Source organism: Anopheles arabiensis, chromosome 2 (genome assembly GCF_016920715.1).
Source record: "Anopheles arabiensis isolate DONGOLA chromosome 2, AaraD3, whole genome shotgun sequence".
NCBI classification, from domain to species: domain Eukaryota; kingdom Metazoa; phylum Arthropoda; class Insecta; order Diptera; family Culicidae; genus Anopheles; species Anopheles arabiensis.
The window spans coordinates 104,473,781-104,494,802 of NC_053517.1; the positions used below are offsets into that span (position 1 = coordinate 104,473,781).

The following is a 21,022-nucleotide window of genomic DNA, read 5'->3' on the forward strand; positions in this document are numbered from 1 at the left end:
TTTTTTGTATTGCTCTCTGTGTCAACGGGTAACCATTGTTGAACGCAATGTCAGTGCAAGTTCTTCGACAGAGTGGTGAGGGCCCGAAAAAAGATACTTGTTTTGCTTTCCCGTGTGACACGACAGCGGATGGGTACACGTTGAGCTGAGTAGTTTAAGGTTTGTTTTTGATGAATCTCTCTGTATCGGCTGTGTGCGTGCATGCCGGCCCGATACAACAAATAGACTCGGAATGGAAGTGGGGAGACACACAGTTTTACATTTGCGCTCATCGATGGCCCATCAGTGCCGTTCCCAAAAAGCAATCTCATAGAGCCGGTATTGAACAAACAGCAAACCCGAACGATGCAGAGGCAACTTTTTGAAACAATCTCTCGTCTCGTCTCAGCTCAGCTCAGCGTCAGTCTCGGCAAACGCTCGGGCTCGCTTGACTTTTCGGGTGCTGTGGGACGTTTCATTGCAGCTGGCAAGAAGCGTCCGGCATCGTCGTATTTGGCCAACAAAGTTAATTAAATGTTTGAAGGAAGTGGAAATAAAATTTTGCTGTTTGTTTGCAGTTGTTTACCCAAACCAAAAACTAAACTAATCGTGTTCCCGTTTGCCGGGGCACCCACCCCTTGCCAGGGCGTTCATCCTCCAATTTGGCTGCATATCGTCCAGAGAGCATGCAATCACGAACGGACGGACGAACGAATAAGTCAATCTAATTGATATGTTTTCGAAAGTTCGAACCGAAACTGTTTTCTGTTCGAGCTTTTTTTTTTAACTCTCTTTTGCTCGCTTCACACATTTCCATCCGTCTCCTCTCGTGCTGAGTGTGTTGTTATTTTTCGTTTACTTTAATTTGGTTTCCACTTCCGGGTGGTGCAGTTTTGAAATATCTTTCCTCTCGCACAGCTCACAGCTCCCCCGTCTAGTATTGCTTACTCATTCGACCGGGCTTCTGTGGCCGGGTTTTTCTCCTCCTTCTCGCAGGATTGATTGCGGTGTTTTTGATGAACTTCTACACGGGATTGATGACTTTCGCACACTATTCCGACTGCGACCCGCTGGCGGCCGGCCAGATCACGGCCCCGGATCAGCTGCTGCCGTTCTACGTGATGGATGTGTTCGGGCACATCAAATTCATGGCCGGGATCTTTGTGGCGGGCATTTTCGCCGCCAGCTTGGGGTAAGTAATGAATGCGTCAAGGATTTAGATAGGTTTTAGGATTTAGAGAATATTAATTGTTTTGTGAAATTTCTTATATATTTGTGATTTTTTGCCAACTCTAACAAGAATAATACTACTCCATGATTGCCTTATTTTGCGCCTAAAAGTATGCCAAATTGTCAATTTGATACAACAATTATAAACAGTTCGAAGAATGACGTATGTGCAGCGCCTAAAAGTATGCAACATTTTCAAATTGCATCTACAATCTTAAACAGTTAGAAGACAGACCTGACAGAAAGCGTATGTGCAGCGCCAAAATGCCAAACATAGCAATGCATAACATAAATCAGGAAAGCGTGACAGCGCCCTAGATTTTACAACGATCAAATTGATTTGAAAGCTAACCAAGCAATGTGTGTAAAGCTCGGAGGCAAGTTAACAATCTCGTGCCACGGAATAAAGCCACAATGCAGGAAAGGAATGTATCGGCCGAGGTACCAGTTGACCGCGGTATGCAACGTACACTTGCTCGATGATGATCGTGATGGTCCGCCCTTCCCGCCTCAAAATGGTTAATTATCATTGTGGGGTATTTCGAAAATTCCTTGTCAATTAATTTGCAAAACGCCGGCGCTGCGTTTGCGCTGCCTCGTAAGCTGCTCCATGCTTGAGGTCGTTGCCTTGCCAGCGCAGCTACAGGTACCGTTTGTATGTGTGGGTTGTTGCTGAGTGAGTGAGGCTAGATTGGCACAAACCACGATCACGATTGGTTTTCGATGTACACCGGTTCGAAACAGGGGGGGGAGGGGGGGGGAAGAGGTTAGGAATTTCGGTTTCGGCAGAAAATTCGCCCAGGCACATTCACATTGGTTTACATTCCAGCCGTGTTGGTTTGCGTTGTTGGACAGTTCGTGGTACGGGGTTTGGTGGTTGCCGTTGCTGAACAATGCTCACGGATGATTTGTTGATGGACGTTGCTGGAATAATCAAATAATGCCTTCAATGTTCCGACCATTCGATTAGTAGCGTAGGAGTTGTACTTTCTATTCTAGTGAAATCGCAATAACATGCAGATAAGTCTTCTATTCTTCTTTTTTCCTACTTGTACTTGCACTGGTTGTATCGGAAGCTATGGCACCAGACAATGTTTCATTTAACCCCGAGGGTCTCCAAATAACAGCTTTGATTGCTCACAAACAGCTGCTGACAGAAGACCGCCTTAAATAAATCTACATTTAGGAGTCGATTTGCGCAAAACAATTCGTTTGCTGCAAAGCCCACACTCCATCCGCATACAGCCGAAAGCTAAAGCTCTCAATTAACTTCCACCCCGCCGTGCTGTGTTAAAGTCGAACGCGTTCGGCACACACTTTTTCACTCCTCGTTGGCGACTACGAGGCACTGTGCTGCTGCCTCTACAGATATTGACGAATGTCGATAATGAGTCGCATTAAATCAGCAACAGAAGCCCCAACGGGACCATTCAAACCAACCGGTGGTGCAAATGTCTGCTGCTGAAAGGGAACGCATTTGAACCAGCAGAGGAACCAGGGAAGTCAAAAAAAAAGAGAGGAAACATTAGGTTGCTGATGGGCGCACACTAATCATCGCTACTAAGCCATCACGGCAAATCCAAAAGCCCTGTGAAGATGATGGGGGAAACAGCTCTTGGATGGTAGCGGGAATGCTTGGATGCTGGTAGCCGGTACGCCCGAGGGTACGTCTGTTTTTGTTTTTGGTCCCCCCGTCCCCCTAGCCATCTGCGGGATTGAGACACTAATCTTGGGCGAATGGTCTTGTTTGATGGACTCGAGGCCGCCCTCGCTTTCACAACCTTTCTGCCCGGTCATCTCGCGAATGTGTCGGGAGTTTTCTCTTCAGACTTCCGAAAAAAAAAGAAAGGTACGGGAGCAGGGTTTGATAAGTTTTTAATAGACCCGATTAATCAACTTTACGATCATCCATAAAAGTATGGCATCCGGTCGCCATCCTGCACTCCACGTGGTGGTGAAACCGCCCATCGTTGAGGCGAGGTGGATTTTTGTTTGTTTTTTTTTTTCATGCCGGGACTATTCTTGGAATCATGGGTTTATCGTGGATGATGGTTGGCTTTTTCTGTGTTGTTCCTTTCGTTTTTCGTTTCCCACAACCGTTTGATGTGTGTGTGTGTGTGTATTTGTTTGTCAGCCTAGACCGCGTGGCTCTCATTTACGGTTGTTAATTTGGATTGATTTTGGGGCGGTTGTTGAGTAGCGAAATTTCCGCAGAATTTAAGCCTCCCGCTTGACGAGATCCCACGCGGCGGGACCGTTCCTTTCGGCATCAAACATCGTGCTGGGGATTATGAAGGGTCGTCGGCACGTACACTGACCTTTCCCTACGGGTGTTCTGGTGACCAGTGGAATTCGGTTTTTTGGAACGTCATGCCCGGTGGAGAAGGGAAGAAAAGTAATAAAAAAGCGGGAAAAGCATGCAAAAGTAATTGTGCAAGCATTTCTTGTTAATCATTGTTTGGTGTTTCTACGCTACCTGTTTTTTGTGTGTGTATTGTATGTTAGAAAAAGATGAAAAACAGGAATCAAAAGCAATCTAGAGCCTTCTTGACCATTGACTGTTGATGATGCTTTCGTGCAATTAATACGGAGCGTTGTTCAATGTCCCGAAACCTTTTTTAATGGAACACATGCAACGCAGGATTAAGTGCGATTGAAGTGTTTGCCAGAACAATCTGTTGATTAAGAAAAGCTTCTAAAGCAATAATAAAGGGCAAATGCACAATGAAGTACTAAAAAATAAGTCTGTTGGTTATCAAAGATTGTAAAAAATAATTGAAATCTTCAATCATATCCATTGGAGTGGCATGAGAGACATGTTGAAGCATTTTCTTCCCATTGTTGAGGCTATTCCGTGAGACACTACATATCTTCAAAACTGTCGCGATAAACGTACTCATTTTGTATTCTAATGACCGTGGAATATACATTTCATTTGTATTTCCGAAACTGCAACCATCCTCCGCAGCGCTTTTGTGTTATATTCCTCTAGCCAAAGATGCGGCAGAGCGAAAAGTGCAACTTCGTTCGATGGCAGAAGTTTTCGGTCGCTATGCACAAAGTCTTCAAATTTGATTGTCAGAATACAGGGCCTCGGCAGCCGGGCATGGAAGGTGCTACGAGTGCCTTCCGGTGACTAAACACTCTCGTACCTTTCCTGGGCCAGGCTGTGCAATGTGTCTTTTCCGCCTCGCTCGCCCACCGACTGAAGGCCGCGCGCGGCGTTGGAATAAAATTAACATTCTAATAAAATTCGTCTGTGTGTTCGGGCTGCTTCAGGTTGATCACTTGCTTCACCAGGCGGCGGCAGCGGCTCTGTGTTGAAGCTGAAGCTTTTGTCGGTGCATCATCATCATTCGGGTGTTTCTGAGAAGTCGTGCGAAACGTCTGTTTTTGGTGGAAAACCGGGAGTGGCAAACACGGTTTGCGCCACACAGGGCCCACTTCAGGAAGTCGACACCGCTCGTGAAACTTCCTTTTCGCATTATCACTTCTCGCGGGTATATGAAGTCGACACACAGCGGCACAAGGGGGGGGGGGAGGTTCGACCACTCTGCGCCTGTTTGCCTGCGCCTTGTCTTTTATGTTGTTATAATAATTACATTCGTATTTTGCGCCCGGCTCAGTGCAGGCGAGCGTCACGTCTGGCATTTCGGAGCGTATTAAGAAATGGAGCAAAACACATTCACACGAACAAACCCGTCCCGGCGAGCGACGGTTCGGTTCCAATTAAGTGACTCACATTGAGGCACAATTTCGCAGCACAATTAAGACTGCGGGCGCTTTCCCGGGCGCCACGACAGAAGCGTTGCCGCGCGCAAAAGCGTTTTGGGATGGAGAATTCAGCTTCTTATTAGGTTCTTTTCTGATCTTCTTCTTCTTCTCCATTGCAGCACCGTTGCAGCGGCACTGAACTCGCTGGCAGCCGTCACTTGCGAGGATCTGCTAGTGTCCGGTATGGAGCTGAAGATACCGGCCGGCAAGGGTGCACTGTACGCCAAGTGGATGTCCCTCGGGTAAGTAGATAGCGTAATTTCGTTTGTATGATTATGACCTTCTCACATGGTTGATATGATACGGTTTTTGGTGGCAGGGCAGGGACGCCTTTTGGACGTTTGCATGTGTTTTACGTGTTCGACGAGACGTATGAATTTTGGGGAAGCACTTAGCTCAACTGGTGGTAATGTCTTTTGGGGAGGTGCAAAGGATCATTGGTGGTATGCATTCAATTATATTGAGACGACTTGCTTTCCTGTTCGCTTTCCTATGAGGTTTGCCTTCTAAATTAAGCATTTTTTTTAGAAAGGATAATAGTAAACTTCAAGATGAATGTGTTTGATCTCAAACAACTTGAATTGTTGATGCTTGAAATGGAGCTTAAAGTGTGATGATGTTGCCCAAGCAATGATCCAAAGCCGATTGATTCTTTACTGTGACATTTCATTCGATCACACCGTTGACATGATTATGGTCATAATCCGTTCGAATAGTTTGACACTATGGTCGTGCCAGAGGAAAATTTTCCGGATTTTATAATCTATATTCTATACATTTTTTTTTGTAAATTGAATATCCACTTCATCTTATGGGGATTCTTAAATGAAATACCTGCAACCGTTTAATCAGCTTAAAAATGCCAATTCTAAATTCTTTTATTGGAGGCTGAGCTTTGCTATAATAATATGTTAAGAGTATCACATTTATGTTGTTGTCTAGTCTCTGTGTTAAAGTAACGCAATTATGGTCAATAGAGATGATTGTCATAGAAGGGATTAATTAGAGAAAATAAGTGATGACGGAGTAAAAAAAGCTTTTGCACGCGCTGGAAGGACTGAGTGAAGTCTTGTTTTGATTGAAGGTACACATTTTTTGGCAAAAAAAGGATAGTAAAAAATGAGAAATTTTGTTTGCCCAGCGACATCTTTCATGAAGCCCGTTTGGTTTGGCAGAAAAGCATAAAACTATCCCCACCCCGCTGCAAATCGCTCCGGTCGGGGCAGGATAGGTCAATGAATTGATTGAAGCCAAGTTGGCATTTCACCACAACCGACACCGTTCGTAAACTCCCTCCTTGCCTGCCAATAGTAGAGCAAAATAGATGACAGTCGTAAAAATTGTGGGGCAAAATTTGGGTCACCTAACCCGCCCGGAACATATCAACAGCCGGGTGTCGTTTTTTGACAGTTTTCTCACCCCACCGACCCCAAATCGGAATTGGAAAGGGGGGGGGGGGAAACCCCCTACGTGTGCATGTGTGTGTTTATCGATTCTTTCCGGCATGTCGAATTACATCGTTTGGCCACCTTCCACTGTGCGTTTCTCGTTGCTCGTGTTTAGATTAACCGCTAACGCACACGCAACATATGAAAGGGAAAGGCGCAAAACCATGTGAACCGATCAAAACCGAAGATATGGGGCGTGCTGACCGGTTGGCAGGCGGCAGAGTACAAGCAGGCGGCCACTGATGTCAAATGGTTATGACCTGCTTGCACACGCACATACGCACACACCCCTTTTGGCCGGGGATTGTTGCCGATGGTTTAACCTTCTCCTGTTCGAAGGGTAATTTATGACCCGTTTACCCGTGTTTTCCTCTCCACACACACACACACATGCGCACGTATTGTGACAAGCGCTTCCCACTACACGATGCGCATCTTGAGGTTCTCCTGTACTCGGAGGGAGTTTGTGTTTTTTTGTGCTAGTTTGTTGTCACTCTTTTTTTTTTGGTTGTTGTCGTTCGTTACCTATCGCCCATCTCATTCATCTTATCCCCGATGGGGGTCATCATGATGGTGTTGTCGATACACGGAAAAGCGGAAAGTGGGGGAAGGCACACAGGGCTTTGGGGGGAAAAGGTTAGTTGTAGCAGACCGCAAAAAAAAAAACAAAAGAAAAAAGGGCAACCGAAACAACCAGCACTTCATTACAACTGCTGGAAGGAGGGATGCTTTGTCGATTCCATTTTTTGTTTCGTTCTGGTTGTCGATCGATTTTGACAGGCGAAAAATAATGGCTTACAAACCCCCCCCCCCTCAGAACGCAGATTGTACGCTGGTTGTCGGGGTCCAAGGTACGGCTTTGCACCCTTTTGCGATAAAACAAGCTGCGGAATGTGTGTGTTTTGTATCTTTGTGGAAGATTTTTCCCCCTTTTACCCCATTGACAGTACACCATTTTTGGTCCGATCCATTTTGGGGCTTTTTGTTTTGGGATGAACCAATTGTGCCAAGTGACGTACTGGCGGATGTACTTGCATTTATTTGCAAAGATATGAACAAGATCACGAACGGATGAGCGGCATCCACGCCCGGCGGGGGAAAACGCGCTGTTAGATTTAATGTTTTGTACTAAAAATTAATTCCTCACCAGTGAGTTTCCGGCGAGTGAGCCGCGGTTGGTGGTGGATTGCATGTTTTCCGTACCTCCAATCGTGTGCAGAGATTCCCCCCCACCCCCCCGGGAACGGGCAGGGGAGCTGTATATCGCATATTGGATATTGGATTCGATTTTTACCGCTGCACAGTAAAACAAAAAGAAATAAAAGGTTGCAAAAGGGATCGCTCCGTCGCTCCAGACTCTCTTATTGGAAGTTTATTGTAGCGGAAGAAGTGTGTACCGCTCGACGAGCGCGCGCTGGGTGTAAGAACCAGATATCTGGTGTGTGTGTGTGTGCGCCGAAATGAAATGCATCGGAAAATATCGAAATCTATAAACGAGATAACCGTTTGCAACACGGACACGGGACCTACTGCACACATCCTTATGCTACGCTGCACACGGAACCAACTTGGTGTGCTGCAAAGATTCGACAGTGACGCCCGTGAAAAAAAAGTGTCGTTTTGGGAGCTTCGGGTTGGCACCATCGGCACGAGGTGGCTGTGGATTTCAGTGCTGCCTGACGTTGTTGATCGAAACAGATTTTCCGACCGCGGACTCACAGCCTTCCCCCAACAAAAAGGTCCGGCTGACAAGGCTGAAGCCATCGTATCTATCTCTCGCCTTATCGTTCGCCCCGCTCCGTGGCAGACGGCGCGCGGTGAAAATGCTTTCCGGCAAGGGCAGGGTGGCAATTTCACTTCAATTGTAGCAGTTGGTGCATCGACTGGCGGCTCTGGATCTTTGCACCGCTTCACGATCGATTACGCGGAAAATGGTACGAGGGGTGAGGTTTTTTTTTCGTTTTGAAACAAACCCGTTTCCGGCAGCGCTCGTTGCAGGGCTTTTTCTCCCCCTCTATTTAGAAAGCCTTTTTTGTGTTGGTGTTACGTTTGGGAGCTGCATTCAAACTGAAAATCATTCGGACGGTGGTCACCGCTCGGTCTGTGGTGCGGCGTGCTCTAAATGGAAAGCTATAAAATCTCGAATTTTTCTCGCCCCATTTGACGTAAGAGTTCGAAGCGGGGCGGCGGCCGAAGTGTTTGTGCTGCGATGCAGCAAATACACACAACAAAAAAAGCTGGATAACACCTCCAGCAGTGCTTAGGCGGAGCAAGGAGGGGGAGTTTGGAATCGCGTAATATAGAAACACTTCAGCTGATAGCTCCGTGTGTGTGTGTGTGTTTTTGTGTGAGCCGCAAAGCGAAAGATTAATCCTGTTGTTTTTAAAAATTGGATTTTTCTCCACTCGGCTATCGGCAATCGGCCAAGTTTTGATTCCGGTCAACCGAGCACGTTCTCGAGGATACTGTTTCCGTCCGACCACATTGCACTGGGGCGAACGGGAGGGGTAGAACAACTGGACAGACAGTCAGACAATAAGCACGATGAGCGGATAGATAGGCCCTTTTTCCTTCCTTTTTTGCGCTGGTTGTTCGGGTTTCTCTGTTCGAAATGATGCAATGAAGCATATTCGTTTGCGACCAAAATGGGCGAGCCCCCGTCTGCTTGTTTCGCGAAGAACGCGACCACTGCTTCTTCCACCCTCCCCCCCAGCCATTTACCGTTGCGCCTGAAAGAGAAGTGCGCTGAAACGGATGTAATTGGATTTTCGCTCGATTTCACCTTTAACCTGTTTGAAATTTCATCTCACGGGCTTGAGACTTGGGTGGTGAAGTGGGGTGGAGGAGGCAAGCTCTAACATCTTCCCACTTTCCCCCTCCCTACCCGAAAAACCACCTCCGAGTTTCGTGTGCGATTTGTCTTAGATTTGTCATTCCAATGGCGGCGGTGGCGAAGGCCGTGCGTTTTCTGTGTTTGCCGATTCGATTGCGTTTGCCGAATTATTTCGGCATCGAAAACAGGTGCGCTCGGGATGGAAAGAGAGGAAGCAACAAAAGCACAAAAAAAAGGGAATTGAAGGTGGAAAACGGAGACATCATAACATTGTAAGGACTGCTGCTGCTGCTGCTGTCCAACCGGCCCGGGTCTTTGGACTGGTGTGAGCGGAAGAAACGTGAGCTCTATCGCGGACGGATCGAGATCGCTTGTCCTTTCTAAGTAGTTTACCTTACACTGGGGTTCGGGCGGAATGTTTGAAATTCATGACAGCAACAGCCGCGACAGCAGGAGTACCAACCGTCGGCAGGAAAATGGTATTTAATTTGTGCCTCTCCATGGCGACATCTCCAATTGGTCGTCGGCTAAAGATGGTGTGTGTGTTTTTCCTGTTCCTTTGCTTTCGGATTGAGCCGACCCATTGTACGGAGAAAAGTTGCTGTTTCGTGTGGAATTTGTGATTCGTAAAGTCGTTAGTGTTAAAAATTAGGTGAATTGTTTACGTTTCGCATCAAAACGATTGCACCGGCACGGGCGAAAGAATGCCTAGCCTACGGGCTGAAATGGGATAATATTAGCAGAACGATTGCTTTTATCATGGAGAGGTCCGGGATCCCCCAACCGAACCTGAAGCGGGAGGGATGTAGCTTGTTATAAATCGATTGTTTTTTACAACATAATTGGAGGCTGTTTTTTGTGTATAGAACAATTGATTTGAACGATGTTGTAATTTGTCTTTTGGAAAGGAACGAAAGGAACTGACGTAGAATAGATTTTGCTGTTTTGTTTGTCTAACTTTAGGCGTTTTTAGCTCTCCAATTTCGGTAGCAGTAGGCAATGTATCGATTTGTCAGCCTAAAGTTATGCAATTTGCATTACAAAGTTATCATTTTCAGCTTTAAAAAACTCGTTTTATGTTTTTTTGGGCTTAAAGTTTAATTTAAATTCCTTTAAATGGGAAATCTGCACAATTTTTCAATATATGTTTACTGTTTACTCTTAATTAACAAGACAATGAAGCGTGCAAGTATTATGCGTGCTGCCTTATTTTCTTTGTGGAGCAATCGTTTCTCAATAAACCTACTACTATGGACGCACGTTCAGCACTCCTGCTGCCCGTATTGACTAACTCTTTGCAACCCTAATAAGGTTTACTTTAATTGCCTTAGGCCTTGTGGACGAGTTAAAAACTTTCTGCATTTCTCATTCGGCACGGCACACCGAACCATGCTCAGATCTCGCCAGTGGCAGCGTGTTTGCGAACGTTGATGTTGCCTCTTCGTTCATGATCCTCCTGCTCTCACACACGCTCACCCTCGTTGAGCTAATGCCATCATTCCTGTGCTCACCATGCTGAGCAGAACGATTTTCAATTGCCAGTGGTAGTACGTAGTACGTACACGTACTGGCATCCCATGCCGGCATTATGCCACCTGTGTCCTCGGGCGGGTTAGAGCAAACTGTTTATCCTGGTACGTGTTTGAACGTGCAGGTGCTGATGTGGTTTGCCTCCTGTGCAATCGATGCGACACACATACACACAGTGAGACAGACGACCAATGAGCCATGACAGTGGAAATAAATACACTCAGTATATTTTGGCACGGTTATTGGCTGGGATAAGATTTCCGACAGTCGTTTCCTACCAGATTTTCTCATTTCAACGCCACCAACTCCCTCGCATTTCCTTTCCAGCTTCAACGATCGTTTGGCAGCACGTGCAATGCTAACCATATTGCCGGAGCGCTGGCGCTGGAGAGTCATGCAGTGTGTTATGATAACTAATATAAAAAACCCCCCCTGAAAGGAGAAAAGCAAAGTCAATGAGACGGAACTAAAGACGAAGTTCTGTCAATGAACCGAAAGAGAAAGATATACGCACACAGAGACACCACTGTTGGGAGTGGATTATGATCCTAATATTCCATTTCCCGGAAGCCTGGGAAATCGATCCCCAGGTGGTACAGTAGGTTTACCTCCCCATTGCCTGACGTTTTCTTTCCCCGGCACGGCTTCTCAGAGCTCAATCAACCAGCTCGAATTGATTCGTTTGCTGTTGTACGATCTCGGTTAAGGTAAATAATAAGTCTATAATATGCTGTGTACCTGCTGCTGCTAGTTCTGCTCGGAATCGGTTCCCCACACACACACACACACATGCCAACGCAGCAGCATCACGGTTGTGTCACGCATCAAGAGAATCTTCCCAGCTCCCGCTCCAATTTCTTGCTCGTTAGTTGGGGGTGTTTTTTTTGCTGTTGTAGTTGCTTCTTCTCCGCTCAAGACGTAGTTCCTGGAGTGTGGCGCAGATGATCCCGCTTTCCTGCGGCATCCTGCGCTCGCCCAAACAGGTACTTTATCACGTTCGCCAACTGACATTTAGTAACGATTTTCGGTCGGCTGAATTGTTGTTGTTTGCATTGCGTTCAAGCAGACAGTGGAGGGTACTTCCCGGAACGCAGCACCTTTCCCTGGGTATCGTTATCAGAGGAGTTTTTTCCTCGCAACAACGCACACACCCATAAAGGTGCACCCAGAATGTCTCGGAAGCTGTCCATTGGGATGCAAAAAAGAAGAGGAGAAAATACTTCTAGAAAGAACGGCAAAGTCTAGTCGGCATCGTTGATCTATTGGCGGTGGTTTGTTTTCGTTGGCGTTTCAATCTACGCTCTTTTCACCGTCACTCGAGGATGAGCAGTTACGGGGTATCGCAGGTGCGGGCGGTGTGTGGTAAAATCGAACCTGAGCCGCTGCCGAGATTTATGGCGCGTGCAATGGATTTTTGTTTTCCGATCCCGCGCGCTTTTACGGCTCGGAAAAGAAGGCATTTGCGGTGCTTCCTTTCCGGTTGGCCCCAAGGATTAAATAGTTCCGTTCCTCTGGCAGTGTGCGAAGAGCGAAAACTCTTCGGCGAGTGGTAAAAAGAATGAAAAGAACTACGCAAAGCCGTACCGCGCAAGGCTGTCTTCTTTCTATCCGTTTCTCTTAGACTCTGGCAGAAAGGAGAAAAAGAAATTGGAGCCAGCTTTGTGGCTCTACGGCTAGTGGGGGCTGGTTTAGTAGGACATCGGTGAACTTTAGAATGTTGTGTGGTGGCGGTTTTTTACCTTCTTATTCCTTCTTTGCGTTTGGAGTGAGCGTCAGAGCTGCGTTTTCGTTATTTATCAGCCATGAGCAAGAGTAATAGAGCAAATTTTTGGCAAACGAGAGCTTTAGCGCATTTTGCACGGGGATTGGAAAAGGGAAATAATGAAAAAAAATAAGCAAAATGGATGGTGCGTGTTAGGTAGGTGGCTTATGTGCAAAAAAAAAAGACGGAAAATCACCTGAGCTACCTTCATGAATTGTTTTGGTAGTGGTGGTTTTTTGATTTGGTATTTTCAACGGTCGTATAACACACCGGTCCGGAGAAATAGGAGATTCTGCGCTTGGTGAAATTTCTGCCCGATTAACTTCCAGAGCAAGGGTTAAGGGGTTTTTATTGGATTCGAGTAGCATTTGGTGGAAGGGATTTTGGCCGTCAGCCTTTTTGACTGGAAACAAATTTCCAAAATCGGTTGAAACAAATTCTGGGCGCGGTTGGATAATGTGAGGATGAAAAAGAAAAAAAAAGTTTCCAGTAAGCTTTGAACGCTTACTTGAGTTGGTATACATATTTTTTGGGTTCTATTGGTTTATTGAAGCAAATTTAGAAATGTTTCAAATACCTGGGAAAGGTTTTTTTTTACTTTTTTGTTATTTAATATCCTTTGTGAGGGACCAAAGATCTTATTTATTAAGTTTAATTTGTGATATTTGCATGTAACGATTCACTGAACGCCTAAAGGTATGCAAATGTATTTAAAATGCAATGTTTTTGTAATCATAACGATGTGCCAGGTCGTATTGCTTTGTTTTAAGTGTTCAAAAAATGCATCAAAAAAACATAAAAATTTAAAATGAATCACCGCATTAGAAAATCCTTTAAACAATATATTTTCTAGAGATGTTGCATACCTTTCGGCGCTTTTCGCTGAATGCAATTGGGAATTAGATTGTAAATAGTTTCTCATCCTTTGACTCACTCACAACTCTTGGCGGAAACTTTTCCAGATTCCACATTTATGTTAAAGTGTTGTGATCCATTTTGCTCGTAGCTCTCCCCTTCACATTTCTTGTATGCATTTTTATTCTACAATGGATATGAATCATTCCCACAACCAATCATAAATTCTACATTTATTTTAACTCTTTTTTTTTAAATCCAAATTTCACCTTCTTCCACTTTCTCACGGGCAGTTAGCTGTCTTGCGCTGGGATAAAAACCAGAAACCCTTTCAGGGATGCATTTTTACAGGTGCATTTCTTACCTGTTCGTGCGGAGTTATAGATGTTTCTACCCTTTTCCACAGTGCACTTATCGAATTACAAATTCCATTCCTTCAGTATTTTATTAACATCGATGTTTTGCTCTCTCTCTCTCTCTCTCCCTCTCTTTTACTTTCTTACAGCTTTGGACTGGTATCGTTCGGGTTGGTGTTTGTGGTGGAACGGCTCGGCGGCATCCTGCAGGCCACCCTGACGCTGAACGGGCTGATCGGTGGCGTCACGCTCGGACTATTTAGTCTGGGAATATTTTTCCGCCGTGCAAACAGTAAGGTACGTGAAGCAGCAGTGTAGGGAGTGTATGGATTATGTGCAAAGTGGATTAGCAAAGTAATTGAAACAAAAAAAACATTGCGCAGCGTGTGATGTGAGATGATACAGTTTGTTGTTGTCGAGTTTCTTTTACAGCTAAATGAGTTTGCAATGGTCGACGAGGGGAATAAACCGGTTGGATAATAATTACAGCAAAATAATGAGCATAGCTTTTGTTTGGCATAAGCTACCATACCGGGCAAGGATGGCAGCAGGGCCGCTTGCACGGTCTCGCTCGAGCGTATCCTCCTCTCCATTCCATTGTCAGCATCGCGCGCTCTAAACGTCTTAGGCTTTGGCAAGCGCGGCGTTTACAAATGCTTTTCACGCTCGGAAGGCGACAAAATTGAATTGAAACTCAATTTAAGTTGTTTAACAGCGTGCTGCAAACACCCGCCACGCATACACACGGGATCCATGTGATGATCCACTTGACGGTGGGAGAGAAGGGAGAAAGTGTCCGGAATACCGTTCTGCGTGCCTAATTCGTGCAATATGATTATGGGTGGTTGGCGCGCCTTCTCATCCGACCCACCATCCCTCTCATTTGGTAACTTGTTTACCCGTTGCGTGTGTGTGCGCAAGTGATTACGCACAACACGGCACAGGATTAGATGGTAAACAGTGGCACATTGGGCGGGAAGCCCGCCGTAAGGGAAGACCGACGACGAAAAGCTGAGCGAAAAACATTCCACTTTATCCGATTAATCTCATTGAAGTGAAGTTAAATGAGCTTTTTATTGTGTCCCCGGTGTTCCGGTTCCGGCTGGCTGGTTGGCGCACACATACATGTGCCTGTGAGGGTGGGGGCTTTTTTGTGTTGGACACACACACACACACATCCAGAGACACGAGTGGTTGGTTGCTTGTACGCATAAAATCGCTAGAAGATGGTCCTTATCCTTCTCGTCGAGTTGTCGCATTGTCGGGGGGATCGGTGAGTGTGTGTGTGTTTCCTTCCTTCTCCATCCTGCCAGTGCCATCCATCCCGTCAACATGAGCGATGAGCTGGTGGTGGTTGGGGTTGAGGATGGCAGCATAAAATCTCATCGTCAACACACGCGCGACCCCGGGTACGATGTGTAACAATGAGGGCTGCGCTGCTGTTGATTCGGGCGATGGGCAAATGATGATGATGATGATGATGATGATGAGGATCATCGCCGCTTACTGATGATGTTGATGTTGATCAAGACGTTCTTGGCCTCATCGTCGCGCTCGCATCGCAGCTTATCGAGGTGAGGTGTAAATGGGAAAGAAATGACGCATTTCTCCTGCAGGCACACTTGGAATATCTCCCCCACAGGGAGTGGTTTGGAGGGGGCGAAAGCAAAAAGGACGCTCAACGATGAATGAAAGTCCCATACCCGTGTTGTTGCTGTTGGTCGATGAGTGCAGGAGGAGTAATGATTTTTTTGTTGTTGTATTTTTTCCCTCTTTCACTGCCTGCCACTCAAGTGGGGCGAGTGGAAATTGAAAATATGAAAATTTGATTACCTGTTAATATACCGTGTTTTGTGGCGCATTCGCTACAAGATGAGCTTATTATATGGGATCAGTTCTAAAGCGAGCGAGCAGCTCTGGTTGTTTGCCTCTCTGCGCGCAAAAGGTGGGGAAACGGGGGTACAAACTTAGGTACAAACGCTTAGGTCGAGCGAGAGGAGCTTCGATGTTGTAAATCGGCGGTGGTGGAAGGTCTTGAGCACTGCTGGCAGTGATGGCCAAGTCCAGATCCCTGAGAGAAGTGGAAGAAGGTTAGTTATACTACCAAAAAAGATGCTTTCGCTGTGCATGGGGTTTGCCTTGCGGTTTATCCAGAGACCGTTGTGGTATACAGCTTTCCTCGAGAGCTTTCAAGCGTTCGAGAGTGGTCGTTTTATGGTGCGGCGTTTGTAAGATGCGAAAGCCTGATGGGATATGGTGCTTGAGCTGTAATCAAAGATATTAAAAATCCATTCCTCTCATGAGATGCATATGCAAACCACTTTTGTGGTGATTTTGGTTGCGAGAATTGAACCACCTTCGTCTTGAATTTCTCTAAGGGTTGTATTTTGTTGTAAATTCGTTTAATAAGTGCTTTAAAATTGATTTGCTTTATTTTTTTCTCTTTTTTAAATCGTTTACTTAACCTTTTTTTCCCTTTCGACCGTCTCTTTTCTAATCAGGGTGCAATGATCGGTGGAATTGTTTCGCTGGTACTGGTCATAGCGGTCGGTGTGCTGGCACAGCTGAACAACGGACCAACGGCACCACTGCCGTCCTCGGTCGAAGGTTGCAACGCGACGCTGCCACTCGACGGTCGGCTACACTCGGGCGGCTTTGCGTACGACATCGAGCCCGCCGATGGTGCAGTTAGTCTAGCGCTGCAGCATCACGTCGATGATGGAACGGTCACACATCTGCTGTCCATCGCTACGAAGGATGGCTGGAATGGGCAGGGAATGGAGCAAAATTTCTACCGGTAAGTTGGTTTTTTACTATTACCATTTTTGGATTCATGAAAACTGATATTTTTACATGAAAGAAGGGAAATTGTTGGGCTTGGTGTGCATGTTTTCTCTCTTTCTCTCCCGGAAATGGATAAACTTCAAATCAATCAGCTCTCTTCTGCCAATTTTCACTGCTCCCGTCCGGTTTCTCCGTACCGCGAGAATGCCAATTACATTATTGCACTTGCCTCAACGATCCACTAGCTGCATGGCATGGACCCAGCAACTAGTTAAAAATTGCACCGACAAACAATTAATTGTTTGTTCGGTTTTGTTTCATTTCGCGCAGTTTCAATTACAAAACCTGGTAATATTGCACCCGCAGCTGCAGCTGCTTTACGGCAAAACAAATTAAAAAGTGTGCAAATTGAAACGAACGCTTCAATCGGTTGATTTGATGAATACCGCGTGCATATGGGTTCGTTGTTATGGCCGGTTCCGGTGATTGGTTTAAACTGATCAGGTTCGTTTTAATTTGAAGTTTGGAATGAAAATTGAAAAAAAGCATTTGAACACTGACCAGCAAATGGTAATTTGATACGCAGATTGCCTACATCTGGGCGGCGATATAAAATCTCTACATTATGAGCCTGAAAGTATGCAATCTGCACAAAATATGTCACTATTTTGCATTCACTGCGGCGGTAGCGATTGTACTGACCATACGTTTGCTGTTTGCTTAGGGTTCTTCACAATCCTCAGAGGAAAAATTATCCCATCCAGACTGCACATTCCCACTCCCTTGAGGTAAACTAACGTCTCAAATCTATTCAAACGATTAAAAAAACCCGGCACAACCATCAGCTCTTCGCGTTGAGAACTTTCAACAATCACCGAGCGAGTAGAGTGGCTCAAGAAATGCAAACAGAATGCAGAGTCGCATCCAGCACCTTGTTCGCCTTGTTGTAACTACTTTCCATACTTTCGAGTAGCTTTCGAGAGACGATGGGGGACGATGCAATAAAAAATAAAGTGAGAAAAAAAGCTTCACCAGGGGGTGGATCCGTTACCGCACACCCGGCCTTATTTACATTGGGGGCCAGGGGTACCAGCCAACTCAAAATGAAGATAGCGCCGATAGTAGGGCAAAGAGAGTGAGCGTTCGATCGAGGGAAAAGGTGTCCGGTGTGCCAGGTGGGAGCGAAAGTTAATTGAGAGTAAACACGAAACCAGCGTGTCGAGTTTTTTGCTCTACCCTGCCTGTTCCTTCTTTCTTAGCTTAGCGTGTGGTGGTTTTTGGTTCCGTGTAGTTTTTAGTCAGCGAGACCTGTCAGCACTGCCAGCTGCGAAGGGGGAGCAGCTGAAGCCAAGACGGCGGGGGCTTGTTTGCTTAGCTCGATAGCGCAACGATCGCTTGCCGCCTGATGCAGGTGTGAACTGCAACAGCGAAGAAAGGGAGAGGAAAGCATTGGGAGCGTGGTATCGATCGAAGTTGGAAAATGCTTTAGCGAAGGGCAAATGCGGCACAAATGAAATGGAATCGCTGTGTTCACTGTGGCAGAGACTTTCTTTTAGTTCGAATAACACCAATCTAGGAACTGGCAAACAGACGCTGGGAGATGGTGAAGGCAGCAGCAGCATCAACGTTCGAATCGATCAGCTTAACTTTGCAACAATCATAATGGAGCTGTGAAAAAGATATTGAAAAGAGCTGATTTTCGTTTCTGCTTCACAGACAGTTTACTATATGTACAACGGGTAAACTAACCGTTTCTTTTGTCGCTTTCCATCGTTACAGACTTGCCGGTGAAGATGCTGCATCCCCGGACGCTTCCAGCGATGTGTCAAAGCTATCCACCACCAGACAGGAAGACGGTTCATCATCCTGGTTCGCCTCCGTCTACCAAATCAGCTACATGTGGTACAGTTGCCTCGGCACGCTGCTGACGGTGATCCTGGGCTTGCTGATTTCGCTACTCACCTCGGACGAACCGTCGTTCGGCAGCTGCTTCAGCCGATCCACCACCGTCGAGTCGGAGCTACCGACCACCGACGCTAACCCGTCCGCATCGTCGAAGAAAGACTCCCTCCAATGCGTCGTTGTGAGTGGCGGTGAGGGAAAACGTACCACCGCGGCCAAGCTGAGCGTCGGTTCGATGGCCCCGCTAGCGTTGATGATGCGCACCTCGGTAAAGCTCACGCCGGCCGGTGGCGCCCGACCGCTGGAGAACGATGCCAGTATCGGCTCGAGCCAGGCAAGCATCTACTCCCTCGGTCAGCAAACGGTTACCTCCGAGCTGGATGGATCGTACACGGAGGAGGAACACCGCGGTGGGCGCGGTGAGCTGGACCGTAGTGTGAGCAGCATTCTCACGACGCAATCGCCGATGAAGGTGGAAACGGAACGATTTTAATTATGAATTTTTGCAAGTCTCCATTTCCTTTCGCAAAGAAAATTGCATCCCGATAAGGTTGGGTACAAGGACAGGGACACAGGAGGTCAGGATGGTAGCTCGTTTGCTGTACAATCCGTTTTTTTTGCATTCCGGGAAAGGAAATGAGATCGTACCGGGAACGTCATCTACCGCCCCACCCAATCGCGGAGAGGCATTTCAATCGTGCTCGAAATCACATTGGTTCATGTATGTTTTGGTAATAAGTGAAGAGTCTAGTGCACGTGTTGCCTCTGCTACTGTCTAGTGTTAGGAGAGAGTGTCATTGGCACTTGATGATTCGGTGCTCGAGATACGGTTATTATGTGTCCATTATCGGGCATGAAAGTTGTTTGTTTATTATGCACTACTTCTGTGTATGCCACCGATGTGGCACACACAGACACACACAACCACACACAGTATTTATATTTATAGCGTCTTGATGTTATGCTCCTCCTGAACCGAACAAGGGGGTGCTATAGAGTAGGAACATGGTTAGCACGTGCGGTGCTGTTGGGGAGGTTTGAATCTGCAGCTTGTTGTTTGGTAGCTTTAGAAACCGCTTTCTAGCATGTATGGATAGTGGCAGGTTGGGAGGTGCATACTTTCAGGCGGAAATAAAACACCGGCCAATGCCGGATATTTGTTTTTGAAAAGCGAACCCCGAACGGCCCGATGTGAGGCTGATTGAGCGTTTAATTAAGCTTTTTTGTTAGGTTGTGCAGTTTTCTTCTACCTCCCTCCCCCCCCCGCTCCACCAAGTTGGTTCGTGCTGCATTGAAGCTCATTCAATCGAAAGAAATGCATTCGTTTAGCGCTGCACTGCTGATGCTAATATCCGGGCGCACCGTTTTCGAAAGCACCGGAATATGGAAAAGGAATGAGCAAAGGGAACAGTTCCAGTTCCAATGTAACGAAATGACGCTCGGTGGTGGTTCCGTGCCTGGTGTGCATTTATCATGCCAACCAATCAGCGAGTAAGATGGTAAGATAGTTTAATCAGCCGTCTCGATGGTGTAATTGATTCATGATCGTTTTCTTCCATCCGGTTGAATTAATTGGGTGCGCTGTTTTTTTTCTTTATTTCTCTGTCTCTTCTTGCAATCCAATCGCACGTGAAATGACAAACCGTTTAGTCGTTGACAGATGGTTAATCCATCCGCCTGCATGTTTAGTCGGTGTGTCTTACAAGTTTTTTGGTACAAAAATCGTCCTAATACGCTACAAATCCATCATCTGGGAACATGTTTAAGCTTCTGCTTGTCACTGATTTGCAATTTATTATGGTTCACGTCACTGGAAAAGCTTACTTTCGACGGGGGAAGTTCAATTAGATTAGTTTTTACTCATTTGGTGTGTAGTACAGTTCGAGCAAACGATTGATTGTTCCATCACGACAGGACCTTTGTGCAATCAATCAGCAAAACATTGGAATGACAAAAAAAAAACAAAAGCTGGAACCTGTCAACCTTCCTGTCAGACGATTTGTATCGTGCAATGAATAGCAATCATTTCTTTTCATTATTTATTGATGCGGAACAAGCGACGGAAAGGGTACGGCAAGGCTGACTGCTCCTAGTGACACAATCGCACAACTTGCGGATTCTTTTAGATTGAAAATAATAGCTTTTTTCTCTATTTTGTCTTGTGCTGCTCGGTACGATTGAACCTTGCATCGTTTGCAGGATGTTAGTATTTATGATTGGCTTACTGGTGGTTGACAAAGCACCGCAAGAGCTTGTTAGAGCTTTTAGAATAGCAAAATGGTTAGAGTACGTGGTTGTTAGCGTGGTACAAACTATGCATGGTACTGTAGACGGTAGGCATTGTATACTGCTTGGCCTCTGTCGGTAGATATTAATTGATTCTTGGAGATTGGTTTTACGTCAGATGAATGTCATGTTTGTAGAGGCAACAGAGTATTCAGTTCAATTGTGTCTAAATGATGCTACAGTTTCAAACACTTCTCTTAGTTTACGTTACCTCAACTATTCCACAGAAACTAGAACATTCAATTCTTTCAATCATTGTGACTACGGATCTGTTTTATTGTTA

At 46.0% G+C, this 21,022-nt stretch overlaps 1 protein-coding gene across 8 annotated transcripts in view; it reads left to right on the forward strand.

The window, feature by feature from the left end:
- The window catches only part of LOC120895779 (sodium-coupled monocarboxylate transporter 1), a 44,515-nt gene extending 24,880 nt beyond the window's left edge, over nt 1–19,635 (forward strand). For all 8 annotated transcript variants that reach the window (XM_040299401.1, XM_040299397.1, XM_040299402.1 and 5 more), the window contains exons 8-12: nt 976–1,171; nt 5,103–5,225; nt 13,917–14,064; nt 16,269–16,564; nt 18,331–19,635. In XM_040299401.1, coding sequence (XP_040155335.1) covers nt 976–1,171; nt 5,103–5,225; nt 13,917–14,064; nt 16,269–16,564; nt 18,331–18,946 — 1,379 coding nt within the window. In that variant the 3' untranslated portion in view covers nt 18,947–19,635. The remainder of the gene's footprint in view (nt 1–975; nt 1,172–5,102; nt 5,226–13,916; nt 14,065–16,268; nt 16,565–18,330) is intronic.
- The last annotated feature ends 1,387 nt before the right edge of the window (nt 19,636–21,022 follow it).